Source organism: Lycorma delicatula, chromosome 9 (assembly GCF_047948215.1).
Source record: "Lycorma delicatula isolate Av1 chromosome 9, ASM4794821v1, whole genome shotgun sequence".
NCBI lineage: Eukaryota > Metazoa > Arthropoda > Insecta > Hemiptera > Fulgoridae > Lycorma > Lycorma delicatula.
This window is the reverse complement of record NC_134463.1, coordinates 127737990-127757697: the sequence shown is the minus strand read 5'-3', so window position 1 is coordinate 127757697 and position 19708 is coordinate 127737990. Positions and strand designations below refer to the sequence as shown.

At 35.8% G+C, this 19708-nt stretch overlaps 1 protein-coding gene across 6 annotated transcripts in view; it reads left to right on the top strand.

Moving 5' to 3' along the window:
- Window positions 1–19708, top strand: part of LOC142330508 (uncharacterized) — a 235892-nt gene that overhangs the window by 47366 nt on the left and 168818 nt on the right. For 5 of the 6 annotated variants that reach the window (XM_075375821.1, XM_075375820.1, XM_075375822.1 and 2 more), the window contains one exon: window positions 18732–18786. In XM_075375821.1, coding sequence (XP_075231936.1) covers window positions 18732–18786 — 55 coding nt within the window. Of the gene's footprint in view, window positions 1–13016; window positions 13228–18731; window positions 18787–19708 lie in introns of those variants that run through there. The other variant, XM_075375825.1, reaches the window with a different exon arrangement.

Here is a 19708-nt window from a genome sequence, read left to right as displayed (position 1 = left end):
CATTGTTTTGTCAAGAAGGCCGGAGTGATGCCCTCACGTATTTACTGTGATCGGGTCGGGAAGCCGGCCCAAATATTTGTGGATCGGACTACAGCCCTGCTTATAAGCGAGTAATGGATTACTTACGGAAACGTGATGAAGTTTAGTTATAGACAGTCCCACGGGTTAGTGATGAGGAGGGGTTCCTCGGGGTTCTTCTCGTTTACGCCCACGAGAACTTTTTTTAGGGTTGGGCGGTCCGTAGTTTTTTGCTTTTTGTTTATGATTTGTAATTTAGTGTTTAAATTGAGGTTGGTTTGTGCACGGGACATACGGTGATGTATTTAAATATCGGTTATGTAGGACGAATGAGACGCTATTCAGATGGCGATGACGTTGAAAAATACGACTGGGTCTGGACGACCGGGACGTTTCAACCGGGGTGTTCAAAGCACCCCCCGAAGAGGAGGCTTAGTTGCCGAAGATGGCATCTCAGCACTGTAATTGCTACAACACAGTCTGAGAGTATTTATAGGACTGCAGGTAAAGCCGCTGAGGGCCGGGTACTGACCTAGTTTTAGTACTGCGTTCAAGTCGTAGTAAAGGCAGTTTACTTTTTTACGGATTTGAATACAGATCGTGGATACCGGTGTTGTTTGGTGGTCGGGTTTCAGTTAACTACACATCTCAAACGTGATAGTTACGTCCAATAGTAAGTAATAAATACAGATTACACATAAGAGAGTTTAAAATAAATAATCGTTCGGAATTTACTCCAGGTATATGAAGAGAAAACTAACATTCAGACCCGTTAACAAAAGAAGCTAGTCTTAACCCTTTTTAACCGCTAGTCTTACATTAACAAACAATCTTATAAAATTCACTTGCAAATCCCTTTTGTTGTTACGATAACAGTTTATGAATGAAGTCTATCGCATTTTTTTTTCACTTACTCACTTCAGTTCTACTGTCACACACCGATTATACTTTCTTGGTTATTGAATTACTCGTGGCGTCACCTTAATCGTATCGAACTGGATACTCTCCTCGCTAGGTTGACGTCTCGCAGACTCACACTAGTCACTCTCCACGCTGGACATTCGTCGTACGTCTCGCAGACTGGTTCGCGGAACTCTCTGCCGAACTCGCACAACTCACAGCCTCTCCTCGCAGAACTGCCCTTGCGGGACCGACGCCGTAACACCTCTCAGACTGGATCACGGATTTCCGCCGAACTGCTTTTTAGCCGGTCTTACCGGGCTATTTATACTGTTAGCCTCTCTACCTGTAGTATCGAACCAAATCGAAGCGTGAAAAGAGTCGACCGAGGCTTTATTCTCGTAAATTCGAAGTCTGGTCTCTTCTCACCGTACAACAGGTATGCGTTGTGTGTTAAGTGGGTATAACAAAAGACGTTTGTAAAACGGACCTATTCTTTACAAAAAAAAGGTTCTTCTTGTTCCTTTCTGGATTCTCCAATTGGTGAATAACGGATTCCTACCGGTCATTTTCTTAATGACCTGTAGGAATCCGTTATTCAGGCCCGGTATAGCGGTCTTGTTAAAATATATATATATTTATCATGTCTCTTTGGTATGCGTCACTTCAAACAGTTTGTTTTGAATGAATGTAGTAGGTGCATTTGATATCTTGGCCCGGATTCAAGATCAGACTGTAGAACATTTAAAAAGTAGCCAAAATCTCCCTAGTTTTCTGTGACTTTTCTCAGGCCTTACTTTTTTAAGGTTGTAGAAATTAAAAAAAAAATTGAACTAAAATTTACTTAAAAATTTTCAATAAATTTTAACTCTTTATAGTTTGTAATTGTTTTTACGGTAGAAAGTACACAGGCCTAACAAATTGTCTTCGGTTATTTCTGTGTTACCAGATGCTGATTTTCTGCAACGGTATTGCATTTTTCTTAACATTTGTTTTGTCGCAATGTTTTTTCGTTAATTTTTCTGAATGATGAATCTATATACAGATTTTAGTTTTTTCTTGGCTTATATGATCAATTTACAGCTCTCATACCCTTGTTTTCGTTTTGCCGAGTGCTAAATTTTCAAAAAATTTGCAGGAATTTTTATGAATTTATTTTATTTTTTTTTCCGTGACAACTATTTGAGTTTTGTTTTTGCTATACAGTAAAAGTATACATCGAATATAGAAATAATTAGAAGCCGTTTTATTTATCTGTTTAAATATATATGGGAAGTAAATAAGTCTTTTATTGTGATGGATACGTAGTGATGCTTTGTATGGATCGCATGAGTAGATGCGATAGTCCACTCCACGGATAAAATAAAGAAATTGTTCTGCCTTTTACTACATGGATCAAAAGAAACCGTGGTAAAGCCTTGGTCAGAACCATCCGGAAGGATTTCGCTTGAGTATGTTGGCCTTTTTTATTTTTTTTGCTTGATATCTCCGGATTTGATGGACCGATTCGAATTAAATAGACAAGGTGGTTTGCATATATGAACCGTTGATACAATTTAATTTTGGTTACAATCTATCGAGGGAGTAGGGAGGTGCTGACATTGTGGGACTGCCGTAATCTCAAAATTTTACTAGAAGGTTAGATAAATATTTTCACATTATTTAATCTTCCCTTTGGTAACCTACTTTGTAATGGTGTTCGGTCTTTCGAACCCTAGTAAAGAGAAGGGGACGCAAACCCTTAACCTTTTTGTCACTTCTGGACTTGAGTCGTATGCTTATACTAGTTAAACGATTCCGTTAATTTAATATGTCACTATATATACGAATTTTATTGCTGTAAAATTTTCTCGTTTGTTGGCGTTCCTTTGTAACTCCTACGTTGCGTAGTTGATGTGTATTGCGTTCACGTTACACGGTACAACGGACACCAATGTAATTCTATAAATTACCGATTATTTATTTAAAGACTGCGTTATTCTTGTGTACTGTTTTTTGAAAATTTGTTTTTTTTATTCACTTCTTTAAAGATTTTCCTCAAAAGTTATTAAGATTTTTCACAATTTGAAGCGGTAGGCCGTTGTCTTCCTTGTGTTTCTAGTGCGTAACAAGTTTTCTGTTTGTTCGCAAAAGGAGGCTTATGTTCATTTACAGTAGTATTGAAAAAATACTTTAGAGCTTATCGAGTGAAGCAGAGCCTTCTGATCGTTTTTAAAGCGATCATCGATGTATTTACTAGGCGTGTTTTTAAAGGTGAGGTCAGTTTTGAAATAAAAACAAAACAGATAACGAACAAATCTTATTACGCATAAAAACTACGTTTATTCATCTTGACCTCGAGGGGAATTTTCTACGTAGCTGCTTTCAGTTTCAACACGTTTTTGATCGCGTTACACTAGCTTCTTCATTTTCTCTTCAAGAAATTCCGCCGCAGTAACTTTAACCGCGCAGTAACGCCACTAAGTAAAGATTAGACGTCCAATCTTTGTGATGCGACCCGCTACTTAACGTGAAGAAAAAGAAATAATGGCAGCGAGCTAAATCGGTGTATAGAGTGGACGATTGAAGATTTTCCAACTTAGTTTTTTCAGTCGCCTCACTGTCTGGTTTACGTATCGGCATTCACAGTAGTTTCACGATCGGTAAATTCGACAAGCAAGACAACGTTTTTCCCGTTTACCGAACGTTCTCGTTTGAACTTTTTCGATCTGCGAGATGACGATTGCCGCCATCGCATCGACCGCCGCCTTTTCTCGACATTCGAATAAGAAATCCAGGTTTCACCTCGGATAATGATGCGATCAAACGATTCATCATCTTCGTTTTCGTAACGCAGCAAAGATTCACGCGTCGCATCAAGACCGTCTCGCCTGCTTGTGTGCGTGTCGGTTATCATTTTCGGCAACCATCCGGCACACAATTTTTTATAGTCCAATCTTTCAGTCGTAATTTCATAAACTGAATATCTGTGAAAAGGTGAAGCGTCCGTTTTCTTGAATTTCTTCAATGAAATCGTCCGCATCACCGACGGCCAGCGGTCGGTGATTTCACCCTTCTTTCTTTAGCGTCACTCATAATATTCGGCCCGTCTACGTCGTAGATTTGTCTGAATTTTAGCCGCAGTACTTTTTTTTGTCGTCAAAATATCGGATTATTTATCGTACTTCGGTGGAGATCACGAATTATAAATAGATGAATATAAACTAGTAACAACGAAACGACTGAACTATTGTCTGTAACAGCTGGATACTTTTTCGGAATCCTACAGCCACTTTTGTATTTTAATAGATGAATTGTTATTTTTTTATAAAATAGTATGTTTTTGTTAAAAACAATATGCCGTCTGATTCCATAAAAGTACCATCTGCTGATTATCGATTGAAATAACTGAGGTACGCAAACGCCATCTGTTTACATCGCGTATATACGCGGCAAGTTTATAACGTGTCGTACTTTAAAAATATTAGAATCTATCCGTACATATATAAATATATGTTTGTACATACACATATACACACAAACATTATATATATATATATATATATATATATATATATATATATATATATATATATATATATATATGTGTGTGTGTATATATATATATATATATATATATATATATATATATACACACACACACACACACACACACAGACAAACATATATACATTAATGGTTTAAGACAAATTAAGAGTTTAGTAGCCGGTCTGATCCAGTCGCAGGGCGATCATCAGTTCTGATACCGTACTTATAATAATTTGTCTTCAATGTCGAATGTATCTTAAAATCGTGGACATGAAAATTATATAAAATTATAACTTTAAATATTACTTTTGCCTTATCGCATAATGATAATAATATAATAATGATGACGATAATTTTCCTCCGAGTGGTGTTTGTATCTTTGTTTCTCTAACCGCTGAACCGTTCCTTTTGTCAAACAAAAGCCTGTTTGTAGATCGTTACAGTAGATGTACAATTTTCACTTTCTTTGAAAATAAACTCTTAAGAATCTTTTTACTCTTTTTCGGGATTAGTTCAGACATGCTTTTATAAAATTGTTATCGATTGTTTAAATAGAAAGTTATAACAAAAAAAATCTGATGTGGACACCACGTGACTTCCTTGTACGCCTATTAAATTACATATACCCCCTTTTTTTTAAATTATTAAAATTTATTTATAATTTATTTCATTAAAACTTCTTATATTTTTTTATTTATCGTTATTATTGAATTATTTATCGTAAAAATGTTTGTATAATCCTCTGATTGTACAAACATCAAATATTAACATTTAAATGATTAGCGTATCATTTAAATGTTAAAAAAAAGGAGTTAAAGTCTTATCTGATTATTATTATGAAGGTTATCTGATTCGTACCGATGTGCCTTGTAAGATACAAATATTTCATTAAAATTTTATTTGTCTATAACTCTGAACCGCTTATGATATATCCTTAAAAAGCTTTCGATGAGAGCTTATTACTGCACTTAAGAAAAAGTCAAAAATCCAATTTTGTTTTGGATTTTGGGCTTTTATGGACGCTTAGTTCAGTAAAACAGCAGTTATTGTCATTTTATTTATCGATGCATTTATAGTTCGTTTTATTTATTTATTTATTTTTTATGTATGCTATTAAAATAATTTATTCATTTCAAGAACACTATGTGTGGAAGGTTAGGAAATATAGAAAGAGTAATAAATTATTTAATTCGATTTGGTAAAGTGTTCTCCGTTGATTAAACGAAAAATGTTGACCTACATTTCTTTATTTTGTTATTATTTCTTTTTTTAATCTTTAAGTATTTTAAAAATAAAATTTGTGTATTTCAGTAGATAACCTATATTTTTTTATCGATAAATTTTTTCGATCCGTTTTATTAAGCGGATCTCCGCGGGGGTATTCCTTGTGAGAGTATTCGTTTATCTGTCTTTCATTCTTACACTCCAAGTTTGTGTCCCGATCCGGAGAAATTTTTATCGCCCGTCGGGCCGACAGTCTTTTGCCGAATAAATAAAAATAAATAAATCGACGTGGACTGTTCAGTTGACGGTAGAGATAGTCGTATTACTGCCGGTTTAGTTTCATCGACTTATGTTGCAGTAATAGTAAATGTGTGTGCGCGCGCGCGTGTATACATCTGGGTATTTATGAAGTAAGTTCTCCCTTGTATCGTTCAACAGTTGTTAATTTAGAGAATGCTGACCGGTACTATATCTGATTTAGACGTAAATACTATACTATTTTATAATTTATTCTAAAATGTTGGCCGCCATATTATTTCTACAGTATTGGATTTAATTTTATTCTTTAAACGGCAGTATCATCGTATGCCATTTCCGTATAAAATTTGACTAAGATATCGACGGCGAGAATCTGGCATCGATATTTGTTATCGGCTTTCAGGATATTAGTAATTTGAAAGCCTACCGGCTGAGAGTGCTTCTTTGGACGACTCTCTGATCTGAAAATGTACTCTCTTAGATTCACGAAAATGTATTCGTTTTAAATTCATTGCCAGTTTTTCTTAACATCGTTCGAAATATCTGAAAAAAAAAGCTTAATGGACGGTTTAAAATTATTTTCTCGCAAACGTCTTAATGTTAAAATATCGGTAGCTGCCGCTTTATTTTCTTCAGCCCACTTGATACGCGCGTTAAACGCACCCGAAACACTTTCTTGACCTACGATACTAATCGATGACGAACGTGTCGCGATTTTGCTGTAATCATCGACTTCGTTGTGATGTAGCACATCTTCAATTATCTCGGGCGGTCGTAGATTGATAATTTTCATCTTAGATTTTCCGACATTCATTTACGTCGTCTTGTGTCAGTCCTTCTGAGTCGTCCTTACCGCACAGTCGGGCTAACGACTCCGTAACGTCGTGTATTTCAGCATGACGACTGAAATCACTACTTCGGGTTGTCGTCGGTATTTTTTCATTTTTCACTGGTTTTTTTTTTGTTGCGTTTTTCGTATAAATGTAACCGTCATAGAGGATGTGTTTTCCAAGAGCGTTGTTTTAACAGGAATCTTTTCCCGTGCTTGTGCGAGATCAAACATGACGTCTTTAAGATTTATTTCTTTTAAACGTTTTAAAATAGGCGTATTTTCCGATTTACACATTACATTATACAATAGACGCTTTCTGTAATAATGTTTTAACCGTCTGGATCACTTATATCCGTCGGCTGAACGATAGCCGTAACATTTGGCGGAAGAAATGACACGGATAAGCCCGTCTTTACTTTCTAAGTCGTTTGGATGCCCCGTACAGTCGTATAAAAGTAACGATGCTTTTTCCGGTAACCGTCTTCGTTTAAGGAATCGTTTTATCGATGACGTGAACCGCTCTTAAACCGTTTAAAAAATATTTCCTTTGCGGTACACGCTTTGCTTTGATTTCTGTATTTTACAGGAATTCTTACGTTTTAAAAAGGCGTAGGATTTTTGGAGTCGGCTATAACGAGCGATTCAAGTTTACGGGTACCGCTCTCGTTTGAACAAGGCGTAAACGTAGTTCCGTTCTGTTGCGGTTAACTACAGATACAACTAATGACGTTGTCGGAGACGATCAGAAGTACTATACTGTAGTTTATTTAGAGTATTCCGTGTATCCACGACCTACTCGTTTAAAACATCATATTCACCACTCGGCCGTGGCGTCTCTCTGTTTTATCAGTTGTGACGGCGTGCATAAAGATAGAAAATAAAAAAATCGCATACACGAATCGCCTCAGCAGCTAGACGAAGAGTGTTGAATTATCGGATTATCGAGGGATGCTTGGTTTGAAAAAATAAATTATTTACATCCAAAATAAATGTAGTATCGTCGATCAGGATTCTCTACCTTAACAACTTGTAAAGAAAAAAATGGAGGGAGGAACTTAATACATGTGTACCCCCTCGATTTGTATATCTTACGAATACGATTATCGGTAAAAATTAGGGGGAAAGACTCGGCTTACCTTTTCATTCTCCTCTGTTTCCTTTGTTTTCACTTTTACTAGGCCGTAATGAACCGGTCGGTCGGTCGGTCGTGTAATATAAGTTTAAACTTAGACGTAAATCGACAGCTCTTAAATCGATCGATAGCTCTTGTTGTAAATCAGATACAATAAGATATAGTATAGGTCTAGTTTACCGCAAATTTGGTAATACGGTTTGTTGGAGTCGCTGTTTTGTACGAATATAAAACGATTAAAATTTTTGTATTAAAGTCGACAGCAGGTAGCCGCGTAAGGTGAAAGTTATTGCAGAAAGTCTTAGATAGATACCTGCAGTAAAGTACGTGCGGATGATGAATGTCTTCTCATCTCCGTATATCATTTGTTAATTCAGAGCTTTATATTTTTGCAAACTTTATAATATATATTTATATTTGCCGTTTTAATACGTTTACATCGATTTTAAAACGAATGCGGTTTCAAGCGGAATAAAACATATCGACCGTTGTACGTCGACAGTGCAACACAGGACGCTAGGTTTGATTATTAAAATTGAACGCCTCTTCTAATAATTCCCAAGTCTTCTTAAAACTAAAGTATTTTTTCAAAATTATTGTAAATTATATTTTCTTACTGTAAAACGGCCTTCGTGCTGAAAGCGGAAGGGTACGAACTATAAAGGATTTGTCGTATTACTACAGCTAAGATAATATGTTAATCGTGCCGGTTGACGTTACGCGTTCGAAACGCATAACACGGTTCTGTCGTAAACGAATTACGTATTGTAACATCACTGAAGCGTACGCTGAATCGAGTCGAAGTCGTCTCAAAATAAAATTTAATTTTACCGATAATATTATAGGATTCTGAAGCGTGTAACTAAAAGGTTTCATCGTGTAGTATAAACGCAGAATGTTATTAACGTATTTCGACCGTTGAGTAATTATGTTTTTGTAGTTAAACGTAGAAAAATTAAGTTTAGCAAACGCTCCTAGCTCGAAGCGATTTATTTTTCGGAACGAGAACGCTACACACCTATGACCGCTGGGAACGATTCAAACGAGGTTATTGTGATGACACCATTTTAAAGGGATTGAAAAAACATTTGACGTTAAACATTTAGGCGACGACAAGTAACCAAATTGGTTTTTATAAATTGTTTATATTTAATTATCTTAATGATCTAAGTATTAGTTTATTTTCTACTATTGAAAAATTAATACTGATTAGATAAGTCTGAATTTTCCGCGTACTCGTTTTACGTACGGTCAAATAATTTCCAAATATTACCTTTAAAATTATTATATTTTGTACAGATTTTATTTATCTTCGATTTATTATTTTATTATATATAATAAAATAATATTCGCGTCTATTATATATATATATATATTTAATTGTACGTGTTAGTAGGTACATTAAAAAAAGTGCTTTAATGAATATAAATCTTTTATTTATTGTGATCGGTACGTAATAATACATTAAATAAATCGTGTCGTTATAAGGTAAAAAACAGATGTTATTGAAATCGTATTGATTACTTAAATTATATAAAACAAAGTGTTCTGACAGCTCAAACCGCTTAATTATAGGTAGGTGAAGTTTTTGGGGTACATTGTTTTTTATATTACAGACGCCCGCAAAGGAAAAATTTTGGAAAAACCTTATTAGGGGGTGAAATGGTAGATAAATTTTTAAAAGAAAATGTTATATCTCAGGAACCGAAGATGTTACGGTCGTAAATTTAGTATTTGGGTGCTCCTTTGAAAATAAGATTACACGTTTTTCAAAAATCCAGTTCGAGGTGGCAAGGAGGCCGAACAGAATATTGTGTGCAAATTCTTTATCGTAACGATGTAATGTAATTAGTAATGTAATATATACTATTATCTTTTTGAGTTGAAAAGACTTAAGATCGCCCAAAAGCCGCGTATCGTCACGATTATTAACAAATCGCAGGGGAGGTCTCTGAAGGTGACGGAATCGACCTGGAGAAGATTACTCTTCTCACGGGCAGTTTTACGTGGACCGTTTAGAGCGAGGTTACCCGACTGATTCTTGCACCGGACTCCGATCGTTCTCGCACCTGAAGGGAAAAGCGCTAATGTAGTTTACGAGGAAGCGCTCAGATAAATCGTTTGAAATGTTTTCTGTTCGTCTAAAAGAACGCGTCGTTCGTGAACGCTAAGCGTCGTAGGTCGACAAAGTCTGCAGCACACGAATATTTCCGGTATAAAGGCGACCGCTAAAAAAATTTGACGAAACTAAAATAATCTTGAAAGTAAATAGACTGATTTGCCGATACGTCCGCGAAAACATTATAGAAGAATTAAAAATAAATAAATTTTTCTCGTGAAAATTTATTCTAAATACAAATTCAAATCCTATTAACAGGGCGGTCAACAGCTATCGTAAAATATAAACGCATGAAGAAATGTAAATACAATAAATTAAAAAAAAATTTGTACTAAATAATTCACGATTCAGAAGTTTCTAATTGAAAATTATTTTAGCACGTATTTATATATACGTTGAACTGGATGCAGAAGATTCACTTCTTTTTTTTTTTTAAATCGGTATTATTTAAAAAGATAGACGGTGATATTGTTTCTGTAAATGAGAATCTTTTAATTTTATTTTAAATTGATCGATGAGAAGATTATTGAAACGGCTCGGTGATCTATTAAAAACGGTAACGGAGGCGTAACTCAAGGTCCTTTCATGTAAGTCGAAGTATTGTGTTGAGTTACACGAACAGAGTTGTGTCGTCTTGTTCTGTAAAGGTAGATATTGTTTATCGATTTTTTAAGAATGACCGACCGTTCTTCTTTTTTAGCAAAGATTGTAAATTCATAAATACAAATGCGTATAATCCGTTTTGCGCTTTAAAATGCTGTTCCGATCAAGCTTTTTCACGGTTTGTTTCTCTTGATTACTACTAGGCAGACGATGAAACGATTACTTTTTATTCCTTTGAAATAGTAAACCTGCAGTTCGTAATGCGAACCGAATTATGTTGCGATCGAATAAATTTTTGTGCGTGTCTATAGTTTACCTTATATTATTAACGACTAGAAATGCGATTACAAATATAAATAAGAAAATATAACGAAATACACAGCGGACAATATGGAATTCTAACGGGTTAACGGAAAAATAGAGACGATAACGGATCTAAAACAAGGTTGTCCGTTGAGCCCTTTCCTTTTTTCTCGATTTGTTAACGATCTGGAAACGGTTTTGGAAGGGGAGTTTATGTAGCAGGCGTTTTAATAAAGTCCTTAGTTGATGATATCGTCATGCTAGCCAAAGATCCGATTTCTTTACAGGGGATGATAAGCGGGTCGCTACTGTACTGCCAGAAGTGGAATTTACGGTTGACTCTTTCTAAATAAAAAATTACGGTTTTTTGGAAAGGAGGGAACTAACAAAACACGAACGGCGGTGGTACGGAAAAGAACGAATAGTACTTGTAAACGGTTACAAATATTTGAATGTAACAGCTTCATCGCACTTATCTCTGGAAATGCATTTTAAGGAAAAATTTCAAGCGGTGACATCGGCCTCGAATACATTTAGTAATCCATTGTGCGATAATAACGTAGCGTTTGAGAAAACAAGCGGTTATATTTAATGCGATGTGTAGATCGATAATTTGTTTCGGTGCTCGAAGTCGGGGGTTTAGGATATACGATAAGGTCGAGATTTTTTATTAAGACTGTGTTTTGTTTACCCCGGAATACTCTAGCGTATAGTTTGTATCGGGAAACCGGACTGGAGACTATCTTTCTGTATACGATTAGCCTCCGTTTAACATACGCGCACCGTTGTTTGAAGCCGCCAGAAACAAGATTTCCAAATGGTTTAGTATGGCGTATTATAGAAAAAAGAATATATTTTTACGACGAATGGAAAGAGCTTGTTCGAAAGTATAACGTACCACTCGATTATATCTACCCAGAATTTAAAGTGAATCTGTTATAGAAATGATAAAGAATAAAATGAAGTCGGTGTAGGTATCTCGGACAACAGTCAGCCGTCTCATTTACTAATAACTAGACTTTGCGCTTATATATATATATATATACAGTAATGAAAATTTTAATTTAATTAAACGGTTTTTTTTAAAGCAAGAGCCGAATAGATTTATCTGAACAAGCATTCATTTTCGACTAACTGTCGGCTTTGTTCTATGTGTAATATGCAAAGAGAGGAGGACATTTGTAGACGAGCGGATTTTGTCCTATTCTATGGGAGATGAGGCTCCAGTTTTTTAACAAAGATTTTTTTGGAATTGGAGGATCTGAAGCGGTGAATTAATGGCCGGTATTAAGTAAATAAACAAATAATATATAAATATATATGGAAATACAAATTTTCTTCGATTCGGGAATTTAATTTTTAGTTATAAGATTTTTTTTAGTTCTACAATCCGTCTGACTGTCGTAGACCAAAGAGTACGGTCGTTTGTTAAATACTCTGAGTCGGTTTGTAAATATTATTTCAACAAAGGCTGTTGTTATTATAACAAAATAATATTGTAAAAAGATTAAAAATTAAAAAAAAAAAGTTCGGTTACGCCGTTTGCTTTTAGTAGGGATAATCGACTGTTGCACCTCGATCGCGTCGACGAAGTTGAAGCTGTGGTTAGATCGCGATTTATATCCGGCTGAAGATACGGGAAGTGCGTTACAGATACATAACACAATTCGTGTTATCGGTGAGGTGGGGGAACGCGAGTTGTAAGTCGATGGCGGGTGTGATTTCTTCAAGCGCTCAGTGTATAGCTAGAGCGAGCTGTAGCGGGAGCGTTTAGTAAATATAATATACCGGCGGTCTTGTTAATTCGGCATGTACATATGCGTTCGGTATTCTACAGCAGTACTCGATGTGCACGGTGCAGTGTAATGCTTGCGTCCGCCGTAAGCGGCGTGTGCATTGTTTATGTCATAGTCACGTACAAGGTTGACGTGTAGGGAACTTATATCATTCTGGTACTCGGATCTACTTGGTGTGTGTTTGTCGGTTATTAACAGCCGATGATTCATGTTTCCTAACGAAACGAGAGCCGGCGGCGGGTCTGTTAATAACTTACTATTATTACTTTAGTATTCTACGATCTTTTTTTTCTTTAAAAAAATTGTTTTAAGTTTTTTTTTTGTATTTTGACGATTTTTTTTACGTATTAATAGTATAATAATGTGTTTTATGTGAGTTTCGAAAAGTTTTCCTGCTGCTGCGGTAATAAACTTATAATTATGTAGTCTACTTTAACTTGTGCGTTAAGTATCGAACGGTGTGATTCGATTTATTATAAGAAAAGAAGGCGCTTTAATTGTGAAAAATTGTAAGGTAAGTTTGCAAGCGGTAATGAAATTTTGGCTTTCCGTAAATTCATTTAAAGCTCTTTTGTCAAATTTGTGCGTATATTAGATCAAATTTGTAACCGTGCGATTCGAAGAACAGTCGTAAATAGAATTTATTTATAACCGAATGTCGGATCATGTTTTGAACCTTGTCGAGCGGTGTTAGCGACAAAAAAAAAATTAACGCGTAAGTTAGTTTATTGGTAAAAGGAAAAGTCATTTATTCGATAAAAAAATAAACCCCTGTCAAACTAGACGACAGAACGGTTGTACTGTAACTCGACACGATACTTCGGCTTAAGAGATGGACGTTATTACGCTTACGTTGCCGGTTTTCAACAAATTCCCAAACCTTTAAACAAATTTTTTGTTACAAATTATTTAAAATATAACAAGGATTTCATTTCCGGACAAAATATTATTCTGTTTATGAATTTTTATGTAATACTAATTGAAAAATAAACCCGCCGGGTTAGTCTAACGAGGTGATTGCGAACCTTTTTAAAATTGGGTCAAATTTTGTTCATTATTTTTTTTAATATTAGCCCGTGGTCACCATAGGTCATTGGCGTCACTTTGAAAGGGGGGAGGGGAGTGTGGTAAAAAGGGTTCCAATAATTTCGAAACCCCGAAAATTGTTAACGGAAAAACTTGATGGCTGACCCTTTTTTTTGGTTCTCATTTTTAAAATCCTCTAAAAAGATTTACCTTTCCTTTTTGTTTTAAAACTTATTTTTGCAAAAAACAAAGGCCGACGTCAAAAGATTTATGTCAGTGAGGTGAATTACCGCACCAGGTCACACCATACCTAGTGGCGCCTCTGCGCTGAGTATTTGAATGAACAAGGAATAAATAAAAACACACATACACACACACACATATATATTCTTTATTAATAAACAGGTGTATGTATGTGTGTGTATAATAAAGTTAATAAAATTATATTTAATTGTTAAATCTGTTGTCGCTTATTTCAGATAGTTTTTTTAATATAAGGTTCGCATTCTACATTCATTAGTTTTTACGCATTCATTTCCAAGTTTATTTCGGTCGTAGACTTTACAAAATTCATTTCTAAATGGTGGATACCTAACCGCATAAATTCGAAGCTACAGTTTCGAATTCCGTTGTGTATATGGATATAAAATAAAAGTGAAATGTATTTTCCAAACAAAATCTGTTAAATCTCGCCTGAAAAGCTTGTTTTATTTCTGTATAACAATTAAATATTTTTAGTTGCATTTTCTTGAATGTGAAGCGTATATTCAAAATTTATTGTTTTGAAAATGTTTTGCAATCGAGGAAATTACTTCACGATTTTCATTTCCAAATCTTTAGTGAAGATGTCAAGTATCATAAATATTTTAATATTTTCAAATATCATTAATACAGTTTGTCCATTTTCTTGAAGCTTTTTATTCGGTTCATTGAAATGCTATCGCATAAGAACATTAAATTATTTAACCGATCAGTATTTGAAAGTTCGTCATAACTACTGTGTTTTTAATTCAAAAAGGGATTTATTTCTTCTAATAAAATGACTAATCGATTAAGAACTCGACCGTAACTGAGTCATCCAAAATTGTTGTATGTCAAAATCCCAGAATATTGGCTTTCAATTTTCTCTAATAATTGTGCAAATTCTCTTTTATTAACAGCTCTTGCGTTTATAAAGTTGATGACTTTTATTACATGAAAAAGTGTACATTGCTTCGCACATAGAACTTGTTTTGGTGTATGCAATCAGAGAATGTCTAATATTTTACTCCAGAAACGATTTTCTGTAGGTCAATATTCATTTCTTTAAATGCACTATCAAATTATTTAAAAAAATCAAGACCGGTACACTTCCGTTTCAAGGGTATTAGTTTAATTAGCTCTTGTTTCATTATATTATCTGATTTGTATCGAGCAAAGACTGCTAGTTGTGCATATATATTGCAGTTGATTTTGTTATTAACTTTTTGTTTATTGTAGCAACCGCCTAACAACGCGATGGCTATATTGGCATTTTGATCGGTTGATTATTTTGTTTACTTTTTTAGGATTGGCTTTTAGGTTCATTTTCATTTCTTGTGATCGGCAGATCTTTAGATAAATAAAAATAAATTTAATATGAGTAGTGAAGTAGAATCGGACACCCAGGCGGAAAAAAATGCTAAAGACAAAGGAATAGAAAATACAAGCGGAGCATAATAGGCAATGCAGGCGTATGCAGGCAACGCGAGAGGGAAATGAGACAAAAGGAAAAGGGGGAAAGAGTGGCGAGGAAAAAGGAGGAGAAATGTGCGCAGGTTCCTGATGTAGATTCAGATCTAGGATTGATGGAGGAACTATTCGGTCCTACAACAAGCGGTGACAAGCCAGTCTAAACAGGTCGTGCCACTGATGAAAGCCAGAAAAATTGAAGTAGCGGTTATGAAAGATCTCGAAGCGCGATTGCCGTCATTCGTAGTGATCTCGGGAAACATAGTGACAGAGGTGATTGGAATATTCAACAATGTAATGAGGTTGAAGAGTTCGTCGGTGACTCAAACAACGTTAGGGGTTTGATTCATATCATATATAATGATATGAATCAATGAGGCTGCCAGGGGTTTTCCTGGCAGTTCGCAAACTCATGTTACCGGCTAAAGCCATTGTACATCCTATCCAGTGTTCGATGCGGGTTAGGTAGTCGAGACCACACTTTTAACACATGTGGCGACTTACCAGGCGCTCTTTGATACTCTGTTTCCAGATGATCCGGAGGGTGAAACAGAAATCGGCGTTCGGGCAGGGGTAACACCCTTCCCTGGCGTGCGGGCTGTGGATCCCGTAGACATAAACCGGGTGGTTTCTCGAATGGCACCGGGGACTGACCACCTTGACCAGGATATTTTTCACCGTTTGCTGCCCGTCATAAGAGAGCCACTTGACAGACTGTTCTCGGGGTGTCTTAGCCGGGATTGCTTTCCGACTTCTTGAAAAGTGGCTTTGGTAAGGATGCTCTTAAAACCTGGAAAAGATCCTAGTGAGGTCGGCAGTTATCGACCCATCGGCCTCTTACCGGTTCTCGGCAAGTTTCTGAAAAGGGTGATTTTTGGAACGGCTCCGGGAAAACATCGATGCGAACGGTTTTCTAAATCGAGGCTAATACGGCTTCATGGAAGGGGTTGGCACTGAGGATTTCATCTGAAAAGCTCTTGACGAAGTGAAAAGCGCCGACTGTTGATATATTTTGTCAACTTTTATCGTCATAGAGGCAGGATTTCCTTCCTTTGTTGGAATTCTGTTCTCTATGAGTCGGAACGCCGCAATGTTTCCGAAACCCTACAGGCCATTGTGCGTGACTATTTGTCTAACGGCACGCCTCTGTTTAAGGATGCTCGCCTAGTTGCGGAAAAGTTCGTGACCAGGGAAAGCCCACCGGGTTCCGTTCTCGGTCCTGTTCTGTGGAACCTGGTTTTTGACGGATTTCTGGGATTGACATTCCCAAAAGGGGTCACGGCCCAGGCTTTCGCCGATAACTGCCACCTTTTAGTTGGTCACAATTTACGACCGCAGCTGGAAGAAAGAGCACAAGCAGCCTTGTCAGCTGCAGAGGGCTGGATGGATAATCAAAATTTAAAGATTTCTGTGCACAATACGAAGTATGTGGTTATGAAGGGCGCAGACAAATTATCATACAGTCGTAACTACCACATTACTTATTGTGAGAGTTACGATTGAGTTTTTTAAATGTTGTGTAATCAGCCGAGTAAGAGTTGAAGTACCTAGGTGTACTGTTTGATGAGAAGTTGCTGTTCAGCAACGGTATCAAACAAGTAGCGGCGGAGCCGTCTCTGTGATGCACAAGCTTAGGAGAATTGCTCGGAAGGACTATGGGTTGCCGGGCCGCCAAATGTACATTGTATTTCGAGAAGTCTTCGAAAGTACGACCACTTACGCGGTACCCGTATGAATATAGGTCGGAAAGAAATAGAACACTTATTCTTAATTTAAGGATTACCGAGCGCAGAGCTCTCGGCAATCTTATATATTTTATTATAAGACGGAGTGCGCCTACCCGTTTAGAAAATATATATAAATACATGTCATTTATACGTCATAGGTAAATATATGACATGCGTACGGCTGGACGCAAAAGCGACTGGTGTAATAGACCGTGCATATACCGTTCACGCGATTAGCTTAGCTCCAGGAGCTATTAGGAATTAGGTCGCTTAAACCGTTTCAAGGTACAGTAGTCCTTCGAGGTACGGACATTTGGTCTCATGCTTTAGGGCGACCGATTGGGTGGTGGCGGGAGAAATATCAGTAAATCCAAATCTAGACATCCTTCGTTCACCGAAATCTATAATGCGATCGCCGAGTTAAAACCGTCGCAACACAGAAGTCAGTTTCTGCTGTATTCCTAGCCGCGTAGGAATGGCGGGCAATGAACGTGCAGATTCCGCTGCCGAAGACGCATGAAGTCAACCTTCCTTCATCGGTCGTGTTGCTACAAGCGATTTTATTAATCGTGTAAACCACGCTCTTCGAGGAAAGCGGCAAGGTGACTGGATTGCTACAGCGGTTCGTTGTCGCCACGGGACTCAAACTTCGTCGAGAGGAAGCGGAGGCGCAGAGTCGCTCACGGATATTTGATGTCAGCTGTAAACGCACCGACTGCCGCTCGACTGTGCGCCACATCGTTGTGGATCATATGTTACGCGGTCTTACGACGTAAATTTAAATTGCTCAGGAACGTTTGTCGAATCCTGGCGAACGATAAAGAAGTTTTAGACCGTGTGTTTTTATTTCTTCCACGTGTTAGTATCTTACATATTTTGTAATGTTGAACTTTTTTTTATCGTTACGAATTTTACGTTAAATCTTTTATTCTTTCTGTTGTCCGAGAAATAGCCCTTTACACTTCTCTCCGAGTTAGTTAAATTTGAGTTTTATATGCGTGTATATATTAAATCTTTTAGTCAGTTGTGATAGTAGTTGTATGTTTCTCTTTTTAATATTTTAGTTTAAGTTTTATATTTTGTTGTTAATATTTTAGTTTAAGTTATTACGTTGATTTATTTTTTGTTTGAGTTAATTTTTTTTTCTATATTTTTGTTTTTCGCTCCTCCTCCAAAAAACCCGTAATTTCCTTCGTTCGGATCTAAAATTTTCTTCTTGTCTAACTATATTTACGATCGGGAAAGTTTTAGAAACTGTCGTGAGGAATTTAACTTAATACTGTATGTCGTGTTTGTCGACCGTTTAATTATTTTTAAGATTTTTTTTGTCTACTCCAAATTCTTTTAAGATTTAAAAAAATGATTATCTATTTATCGATTCTTTGCTTTTTATAAATATCTGATTTTCCTTTATTCGATACGATATGTTTTTATCGTTCGTGAAAATTATATTTATTATTCAGTCGATTATGTCGAGTGTAAATTTGTCGGTAAAATGTGTATATTATCGACGACTAATGATATAAATAATTTGTATTTATTTTTTTGTTTACAGAACATTCAATGAATACCTGGGAAAATTCTGGCTCCGGTTGGAACTTCGCTCCTCGGTAAGTACTCGTTCGGTGCTATTATTAAGTAAAAGACGGCGTATTCTCTCGGTGACATGCGCGGATGTACATAAACACCGAATCCTTCTGTTTCTTTTTACCGTGTGCTATTTTATTTATTAAGTTAATTATAATTTGAAATTTATATTAAATACAGATTCATTTTAAAGAATATTTATTAACAAATCGTTAAAAAGATCTTTATGCGCGCGTTCGGTAGATAAATTTATGTTGTAGAATATACGTTAAAATAATTTTTTTGGTATTTTGGCCTTCTTAATTAATTAAACTATATTGTCCTCGTTTGAAATATATATATATATATATATATATATATATATATATCTCCTTCGTGTATTCGTGTAAACATACCGATTTACACAGCGATACTTTTTGAACGCGTTAATTCTTAATCGGTTATGCGAATATATCCGAGATGCGTAAATCAATAATAACAGACGAATATAATTTATTGAAACTAGATAACACATTAACGAAAACGATGAAATAATTACTGGATTTTTTTAGAAAACTAACGCGTTGTAAGGCTATTATTCTCAGGCAGTCGAATCTTCTTCGGTCACCGCAAAGTATATAAATATATCTCCGCATTAACGAAACAAAATTAGGAAAAGAAATAAAACGAATCAAATTTATCGGAAACCAAAACGGATGTAAAAATATTATTGTAGACGTATAAATAAAACCAAATTTCGCTCGTAGAAAACAAACCAGAAACATAAACCTCGAAAATATATTGTAACTATTAATAAAAATAGAAATGAAATAGTTAATGTCTATTTTTAGAACGGTAAATAATTTAGCAAATGTTAATGAGTTTATAGTTTAGCATTCTGGCAAGTACGTAATGATTATTATTAATAATAAATAAAATTAAAATATCACTTACCGCTAATATTTA